The 9994-nt window shown below is 35.7% G+C and overlaps 1 protein-coding gene across 1 annotated transcript in view; it reads right to left on the bottom strand.

Annotated features, from left to right (window-relative positions):
* Positions 1-365: 365 nt before the first annotated feature.
* Positions 366-9994, bottom strand: part of hk2 (hexokinase 2) — a 59416-nt gene continuing 49787 nt past the window's right edge. The window contains exons 16-18 of the mRNA XM_067408169.1: positions 9749-9904; positions 8709-8945; positions 366-5931 (exon numbers count right to left, since the gene is read on the bottom strand). Of these exons, the coding sequence (XP_067264270.1) occupies positions 5790-5931; positions 8709-8945; positions 9749-9904 (535 nt within the window). The 3' untranslated portion in view covers positions 366-5789. The remainder of the gene's footprint in view (positions 5932-8708; positions 8946-9748; positions 9905-9994) is intronic.

Here is a 9994-nt window from a genome sequence, read left to right as displayed (position 1 = left end):
TAAGTTGTGAGCCGAAATTAAAAACGCACTAAAGAAGAGTAGCAGAATGGCATTACTTGGATTTGTGGTTCAAGAGGAAAAAGTGGAGCTCAAAGCAACTTCAGTGGCTTCTATTCTATTCCTTCTTTCCTCAAATAACTGTTGGATATCCGGGGTGCAGGAATTCACTGTTCATACCGGATGACTCGTTTATAATTTGTACTTTTGCATGCCTGACTTTCAGTTATGCAGTCAATTTAAAAAAAGCAAGTACATCCTAAAAGGTTGCAGATAATCACTTCCTGTTCCACTTGTACAGCTCAAAGACTGTAATACAGTACGATGTTGCAACATTTTATGCAGCTAGATGGGAAATATTATGACATTACAGAGATGTACTGCAGGTATTTATTTTTTTATTGCTGGACATTTCAAAAGCAGTCACCTGACATTCCTTTAAAAGGCAATAAGTTCTTCAAGAAGCCTGTTATTTATCTTGACACAATCAAAGCATTGCTTCAAAGTCTAAAAACATCACAAATCAAAGCTGGCTTCAGAAAAAAAAAAAAAAAAAAAAAAATCAATTCTGACAGTTATTTTGAAAATTACTGTTTGAGTCATTACTGTTCAACAGTTTGGAGTAGGTAGTCTGCCCATTAAAAATGTATTTAAAGTTCAAAAGATATGTATACAAATAAGATCTTTTTCACAGGGTTTTCTTTTTCGTACATTATGATGTGATTCATTTATTAATTTAAAGGTGCCCAAGAACTTTCTTTCACAAGATGTAATATAAGTCTAAGGTGTCTCCTGAATGTGTCTGTGAAGTTTCAGATCAAAATACCCCATAGATTTTTTTTATTCATTTTTTTAACTGACTATTTTGGGGCATCATTAACTATACACTGATTTTTTCAGGCGCCGCCCCTTTAAATCGCGTGCTTCCTGCCACACGAGCTCTCGACTATATTACAGCGCATTTACAAAGTTCACACAGCTAATAAAACCCTCAAATGGATCTTTACAAGATGTTCGTCATGCATGCTGTGTGCATACATCGAATCATGTGAGTAAAGTATTTATTTTGATGTTCACATTTGATTCTCTGAGTTTGAGGCTGTGCTCTGTGGCTAACGGCTAATGCTACACTGTTGGAGAGATTTATAAAGAATGAAGTTGTGTTTATGAATTATACAGACTGCAAGTGTTTAAAAATGAAAATAGCGACGGCTCTCTTGTCTCCGTGAATACAGCAATAAACGATGGTAACTTTAACCACATTTAACAATACATTAGCAACATGCTAATGAAACATTTAGAAAGACAATTTACAAATATCACTAAAAATGTCATGCGATCATGGATCATGTCAGTAATTATCGCTCCATCTGCCATTTTTAGTTGTTGTTCTTGCTTGCTTACCTTGTCTGTGCACAGATCCAGACGTTAATACTGCCTTTCCTTGTCTAATGCTCGAACATGGGCTGGCATATGCAAATATTGGGGGCGTACACCCCGACTGTTACGTAATAGTCAGTGTTATGTTGAGATCCGCGTGTTTTCCGGAAGTCTTTTAAACAAGAGATTTACATAAGAAAGAGGAAGCAATGGGGTTTGAAACTCAATGTATGTCTTTTCCATGTACTGAACTCGTTATTCAACTATGCCAAGATAAATTAAATTTTTCATTCGAGGGCACCTTTAACTACTCTTTCTGAAGCATACATCGACCAGATGGTTGATACCAAGGATAGAGACCAAACTGTCCTTCCAGTCCTTTAGTAAAGATCAATTGTGACAAAATAAATAAAAAATTACTCAGCTGCTGTCATTGAAGACTGTTGAAGCTTTTGACGCTTTCAAAATGAACCTATACTCAGTGAGTACAGTGTCACATGATCCTTCAGAAATCATTCTAATGCTGATTTGCTGCTCAAGAAACATTTCTTATTATCAATGTTGAAAAGTGTTGTGTTCCTTAAAATTGTCCACAAATTATACACTTGAGATATTGTTTTTATTTAAAAGCTGGTGATGAAGAAATACAATTATGAATGATCAACTCTAAAAGGTTAGAAAGCAACAACATTCTATGAACATTTAAATGGTTTTTGAGCATCTTGCATAGATGTGGGGTTTGTTTCAGGGGGCTTTACTTAAAACCCAAACCAAAATACAATACTTACAGAGACGTTCACCAGGTGTTAAAGGTCATACATGTGATTGACATCACCTTTGCTTGTCTATAGCATTTCTGAAGTGGCCTTTCAGCATGCACACACTGAATATGTGGAAAATTGCCCTGCAGAAGGCAGTGTTAAGGTGCCTCAAAGAACATTTGAAAGCTGTAGCATAGCAGACCTGATTTGACCTTAAAAATTCATGAGTTATTGTCCATAGAGCCCTACTAGAATAAGCAGACCGCTCAGTGGCACAGAATGGACAGGAATACTGAACAGAAAATCTGTTAGTCATTCATAAATTCACACAAATCCATCTAAGTGACTGACAATCTTTTGAGAAAATGTATGCATGCGGCAATGGCAGAACCAATATACAGCATGCAAAGTTCTTAAACTCAACGAGATTTATGAATATTTCATTGTCTGGATAAAAATTTGTGTTTTTAAGATGCTACCATCAAAGCATGTGTACACTAGCCAGAAGCATATGGCTATAGGATTATTTAGGTTCAAAATAAAATGAAAATTCTTTCATTAATTACTCATGTCGTTCAAGGGAAACACTTGGTAACATTATTTTACAGTGTCCTTGTTACTGTATACGCTACATGTACTTTTTGTAGGAAGCAAAATTGGAGAGAGAATGCACACGGGATCCGGGAAAGGCTTGACTCGAACTCAGGTGCACAACAACACCATATCAGCACACTGTCCACACGGCTATCAGGAAGTACAAACCTGAGCAAGTTTGATAAATATTATAACCTCATGGGGGGGGGAAATCTGGCGGAAAATATACAGCTGTCGAAAGAAAGAAAGCTGGTCCCAGAATAAAATGCATGTTTGAGCTGTTTTAACTGAAAGCAACTTGCGCGGACATATCGTCCCCTTGGAATTACAAGGTTCTATCTTCATTCTGAGCAGTTCTGAGATTGAACTTCAAAGTTTTTGCATTCTTTTTTCTTCAATACGTTTCCACAAATTAGATGCATAGATGTGGGGTTTGTTTCAGGGGGCTTTACTTAAAACCCAAACCAAAATACAATACTTACAGAGACGTTCACCAGGTATTAAAGGTTATACATGTGATTGACACCACATTTGCTTGTCTAATGCATTTCTGAAGTGGCCTTTTAGCATGCACACACTGAATATGTGGAAAATTACCCTGCAAAAGGCAGTGTTTAGATGCATCAAAGAACATTTGAAAGCTGTAGCATAGCAGACCTGATTTGACCTTAAAAATTCATGAGTTATTGTCTTTGAGTTATTGGACTTTGTAGATAGAACCTTATTGTTTTCTAAATAAAAAAGTCCCCAATTGTACTCAAAATTACCAAAACATCACATAATGTAAATAATTTGTCACAGAATAAGAATATGTGAATAACTCAATTTTGACAAAAAATGTCAGATAGAACCTTATAATTCCAAGGGGACGATATCTTAAAATGTCAGTGCCATTGTTTTGAGTCAAGATGCCCATGAGTAATGTTTTTTTCTAAGGCACATTTATACAAGCTACTTAAATGTCCTAATTGAACTAAGGCCTAATCCTGGTTTAATCTAAGCCCTGTCTGTGAAACTAGGTTGTAGTTGATTAATATTACTTAAATGTATAATTACAATTAAACAAGGACACCTTAAAATGAAGTATAACCAAACACTGAAATTTAGGCCTGCTCTTCACACAAAGATTTCATGTGATTTCAAATATAGTGCATGAATCATATGAATGCTGTTATTGTACATTTTTGGTCCTAGTAGTATGGAAAAGAGCAGCATGAAAATCCTTCACAATTATTGTTGTACTGAAAACAAATAAGGTTTAGAACAATATTACGAGTAAATAATGACCCAGTTTTCATTTCTGAGTGAACTATCCCTTAAGGAAGCATTAAAGTCTTTCTGAATTCCCATAAAACAGTCAAAATATAAATGTAAAAGTTTAGGGTCAATAAGATTTTCTTTCAAGAAACCAATACTTTTATTCAGCAGTGATGCAGTAATTGATTAAAAGTGACCGTAAAAATATCTATAATGACATTTCTATTTAAAAAAAATACTGTTGTTTTAAACCTTTGATTCATAAAAAAAAAAAGAAAGTCATATACACTTAGGGTGGCTTGAGGGTGAGTAAAGTTTGGTGTAACTAATCCTTTAACCTCATCTTAAAAACAAAACAAAAAAATGCTTTCACTTCCTCTCTCTCTCTCTCTCTATATATATATATTATTCCAGAGCCTACAGTGTTCAGCTAGAAAAAACAAATTCTCAGGTGGAAGGGTATTTATATTCCTGTTCTGCCTTTGTGTGCAGACTGCAATTACATACAAAAATAGATAGCCTGACATTTTTGTAGTAGACCACATCAATTCAGTCAGTTGGTAATGCTCTATATCGGTGGTAACCAGTGATGTCAGTCATGACTCCATTCTTGTGTGAATAATTTTAGTGTAATTTCTGCAAATTCAATCCAACCTTTAACAATCAATTCAATAAAGGAGATAAATAAGTGAAATCATATAAAAATAAAATGATCAGCTTGATCTTATTTGATTACTTGACAAAGTTTGCAGAAGGTTCGTTACTGGCAGTCTGACAAAATGGCACTCGCTCAGTATTTGCTGTAGAAAAATTACACCTCACCCTGACATTATCCACAACAACATGATAAACTGTGACGCACAGCTCTGATCAGCAATGGCAACATTCATCAATAATAAATATCCCAGCAGGGCTGCAAGAAAAGACACAATTTGATGCATTCATTTTCACAGTGTGAGTCACTTGACATCTAACGGTGATAATTTCACCAATCATTTCCAACCTAAAAAGTGCCAACGCACCATATATACTTCAATTTGTATGTTTTGGATTGCATGTACTTTTTAGTAGATTTTATACTAGACCAAATTCAGTCTGGTCACCCCACATAAACTTAAAGCACTTAAAGCCAATTTTCCAGCTCACACAATCAAGTTAGCCATTAAAAAGCTTTTACCTGACAGCTTTCATCAAACCAGCACTGGACCTGTTCAGAAAACCAATTAAATTAGCTTCAACTCAGTCTAGTAGCAGCAGGACTGTACTTTAGTAACAGGAACAACAGCACGGACACAAATTAAGATTAAACTAGAGAACATCCTTACTTGCAAATCATCAATAAATGTATTTAAAGGAACAGTTCCCAAAAATAACAATTCTGTTTACTCACCTACTTCACTTAGAATTATTCCTTTAATCACATGCACTGGAGTTAGGTACAAACATAAATGACACCATTCAAGTCAAAAGGTGAATAAAATCTCATTGTGCTTTTTTTCAAATCAGTAACAATACAAATATATATCCGCAAGAGGATCTAGTCTAGTTATTTGTTTTTCTTCTGTTGTTTGATTTTCCCTTGTCTACAAACAACCCCCCACCGGCACATTCCAAGCATTTGCAATGAATAACCTAAACTAAAAAAATAAATACAATACATTCTTGTACAGACAGGAGTGTTGTTTCAGTAAGGTCACATTTTTGCACAGAATTAAAAAAAAAAAAAAAATCTGGAAGCTCAGTACGTAATTTTCTTTCTTCCTCATTATCTTTTCCCCTTTATATTATTCCGCTCAGTCACTACTTTCCTGCATCTTTTAATCGACAAGCCACAGCCGTGATGAGGGCGGCACCTTTTCCGCTGCCATCTTCTGATTGGACGAGAGTAACCTCACAGTTGGGCGCCAGGTCTCTTAAGGTCTCCCGCATGATGGTGGCAAAGCTGATGAGACAAAAGAGGAGACAACAGGACATCTGAATGAGGAAATCATTGTGACCAAAATTTGCTCTTTTGTGCATTTATTTTTATTTTTTCTCCAGAGCATAGTACAATAAAAAAAAAAAAAAAAAAAATCTGTACTCTTTCAAAACTAAATTTTTCAGTGTTATTTTAGCATTATTTATATACAATAATAGTATTTATTAATATGTTTAATTAGCTTTTAGTTTTATATTTTTATTTTTTTACATTTCAATTTTAGAATTTTTTTTTAAAATATTCATATTTAGCTTTGATTTGTATTTAACTTTATTTCCTTATTATATATTATAATGTAATTTAATGAAAATGGTTTTAATAGTAAAAAAGCTAACAATAGCACTGAACTGCATCGAATGGCTTGGCAAGCAGTTTTCTTTTTCTCGTTTTCATGATTCTGACTGAAAAAGAAGTTGAAGCAAGGAATACCAAATAGCTTGTCCCTTTTTTAACAGCCAATCGCCTTAATTTGTTCTCTTTCCCAGACTAAAAGCAAATGTGAATAAAGTTGAAACTGACAAATCAGGACATATGCTTGACAAAATCAAAACTCATCTCAAATTCACTTTATGTCAAAGCCTACATATGAAAGCGTCTCTTCTATCAAAAGGGTCTCTGAAGGACAAAAGACACTGCAAGCTTTGCATGTTAAATTTTCACATCAAATGTGCCTAACTTTTATCACTGTTTTCTCAGCAAAAAACAGCAACTTTTCAGTTTTGATTTATAAAATACCTCTTTTCTAAAGTAACTCTCAATACAGTAAGACAGTAAAGAGGTAGGTAGGCAGGTTTTTTTTTTTTTTTTTTTTAAAAATTCATCTCCCATAGAAAGCACATAACTAACGCCATTCAAGGTTCAGTAAAATAGTGCTTCCAGGTTCTACGTCAGAGGCCGTATTCACAAAACATTTTATCTTACCACTAAGAGTTCTCCCAAATAGCAGTAAAAGTTCTTAGCTAAGAGTTCTCTCTTGAAACCTATTCACAAAGCTGCTGAGACAAACTTTTACTAAGGAATAGACTGAAGTCTTAAGAGTAAGGGCGGGGTTGACCTCGTTGCTATGGAGTATACATACAGTGATTGGCTGATGGGGAGCAGTCAGCGATTTAATCATAGATATATTGTAGAATGAGGTGTCATGTTTCTACATTAAAATAAAGGTTTTAAAATACAAATGTTGCATTATTCAAATAAATATTTTTTAATGAAAATGTTGCCATAGTCAAAATAATATGTTGCCATATTGTTGCCATAAAGGTTTTAAAATATAAGCTAACTGTCACTAATTTTATACGGTTAATTGTCCGCCTCTTGGATGTCTGCATCTCAAGAGAATGTAGAATTCAAGCAACTAAATATGTTTTATAAACAAAGTTTGGGAGAAACACATTCAAACATTCTTTCTAATCAGCTCGAGAGGAGGAATATATACACAGACGAGAGCCGACTCGCCTATTGTTACTTAGTTTTCTGTGTCCCTCCGCCAACCCGCTCCTCACTTTGGGTTTGGGCTAAATTGCAGGCTCGGAGCCCTCGATCCCCTTGGACAGCACACCAAATACACTTATTATATATATTTTTTACTCTATTCAATCATTTGTAAGTGTGAACTCATGCAAACCATTGCCACAGGTAATCAAACAATATTTATTTATTTGTTAAAGATTTATTTTTAGCGTCTCATTGTAGATTCAAATCTATAAATCAAAATGTATTGCATTTATGAAGAAAAGGTTCAGCACCCAAGGCTCTATTGCTATTGTCTCAATGGTGTACAGTGTCTTTGGATGGATTAGGTGTGATTTGGTCTTAGTGACTTAGGAGTCCTCTTGACTACTCCTAACGTTTCACAGACTTAGGAGCTAGTTTTAGTGCTAAAATGCTTTGTGAAATAAATTTAGCAAAAATTAAGGAGTCCTAAAATTAGGACTGACACGCCCATTATTTTTAAGAGTTTCTCCTAAATCGGCAAGTTAGGAGCTACTTTTAGTCTTAAGATGTTTTGTGAATACAGTCCCAGAACACCAACTCAGTATTGGCCGATGCTGTAACACATGAGCGGTATGACGCATACGTGTGATGCTTACGCAGGAACCAACCAATAATGAGCCGGCATTCTAACGTAGAATCTGGAAGTACTATTTTACCGAACCTTGAATGACATTAGTTATGTGCTTTCAATGGGAGATAAAAAAAAAATCTCTCAGATTTCATCAAAAAAATCGTAATTTGTATTCCGAAGGTGAACAAAGGTCTTACAGGTGTGGAACAACATCGGGGTGAGTAATTAATGACAGAAGTTTAATTTTTGGGTGAACTAACCCTAAACTCCTGACATTGCACATGTAAGCATTGGCTAGTAAAAACTTTTCTTGGTAAGTTAGCCAGTAAATTTAAGTGGAACTACAAGATAGCAAATGATTTAAAAGGCCAGTGATTTATGGCTCAACTTTAATGCCTCTGCTAAATTAACAAGCGTCGTGGGTGCACTTACAATTTTACACTGTCATTTCAGGCTACTGTGGTATAAATAAATTTTTCTTGTCTGACATAAACAAATTTTTTCCTCCCTTTACTGTACGCCTCTCACAAAAGCCTACATGCTCTAAGTAGAATGTCAACCTATAATTTGAAAGCCACTAATTTAACTAAATTATCAGCTGCAAATATTAGCTCCAAAAGAGATTCACGGTCACACTTATGCTCTTATTGCAGCATCCTGCTGTGTGGCCACTCACTGTGGGTGGAGTTTGTAGAGCGTGCCGTCCACTCCTACTGTGATACTGAGTTTCTTGAGGCCACGATTTCGCCGTATCTTGTCCACCACGGCCGCCAGACCGGCTCCACACAACTGGGCCGCCCGTCTGGACACCACGCTGCAAACCTCTTTCACAAGAATACTGTCGTCGCACGTACTGCTGGTCAAACCCAAGTGCTGCAAGATGGAACGGACCTGCCTCAGTGCCAAACGATCGCTGTAAGAAAGAACCAGATTAATTATGTTGATTAAAGGGTACCTATTATGCCCTTTTTAATAGGCTCTACTAAAACAGGTTTTCATGCTTGAACGTTCGATTGAATTTTGTTGAATTTTACATGATTGCAACTCCTTTCTCTATGAAGCCTCTCCATCTGAAAAGATCAATGCTCGCTGACTGGTTGGTTGGTGTGTTGTGATTGGTCGGACCAGTGTGTTGTGATTGGTCAACCACTTTGAGGGTGTTTCAGAACTGTCACACCCCTTATTTAAATGAGTAATATTGTGACAAACATTCTCAGAAGAAAACTAAAATCAAGGCATTTTAGGGAGTTCAGAAACAGTGCTTACTGATACCGTGGCTTTGTGTTTTGTAACTTTGCAGACCTTTTCCATGCTCAAACAGAACATTACACAAGTTGAAAATGTAAAAATAAGACCCCTTTATTAATCAGCAGAACAAATTGTATTGCATATCTCCTGCTACGTGACAACAAGTTTAATTAAATCAAGGTTAGCAAACCCACAAAACCCAAGGCACAGAGATGGAATATAAATACTGTAGCATAGATATGCAAAAATTGTCAAATCCAGCCATTTTGCAGGAGGTCCTCATTTGGAATATTACCTTTTTGATTAAACAAAAGAAAACACCATATCTAATTACACATGCCAAGGTGCCTTAGGCTCATCAAATAATATTGGACCTAATCAGCATGTCTTGAATTTGAATATAATCTTTAGGAACACAGAAGGCCCTGGGGCTCAGACATTAAAAATTGCCAGACTGTTCTCACACACCTTTCAATCTGCGACAGGAACTTGGTCTCGAAGATACCGCGTGTTTTCAGTCTCTCTGAAAGTTTTCCACGGAAAAGCAGACCTTTGGCAGTGAAGTCCAAGAGAACGTTTCTGACAATCTCTCCAAGATACATCCCACTGATCATCTTCTCATACCTGAAAGTGACAGAAAGAAACAAGGAAATTATTTCTTGTTCCTCAATGCATATTGTTGCAAATGTTTGATGTGATGAGTGAAAACAATGG

Source organism: Chanodichthys erythropterus, chromosome 13 (assembly GCF_024489055.1).
Source record: "Chanodichthys erythropterus isolate Z2021 chromosome 13, ASM2448905v1, whole genome shotgun sequence".
Taxonomy (NCBI): domain Eukaryota; kingdom Metazoa; phylum Chordata; class Actinopteri; order Cypriniformes; family Xenocyprididae; genus Chanodichthys; species Chanodichthys erythropterus.
The sequence above is the reverse complement of the archived record's forward strand: the minus strand, read 5'-3'. Positions and strand labels throughout refer to the sequence as shown.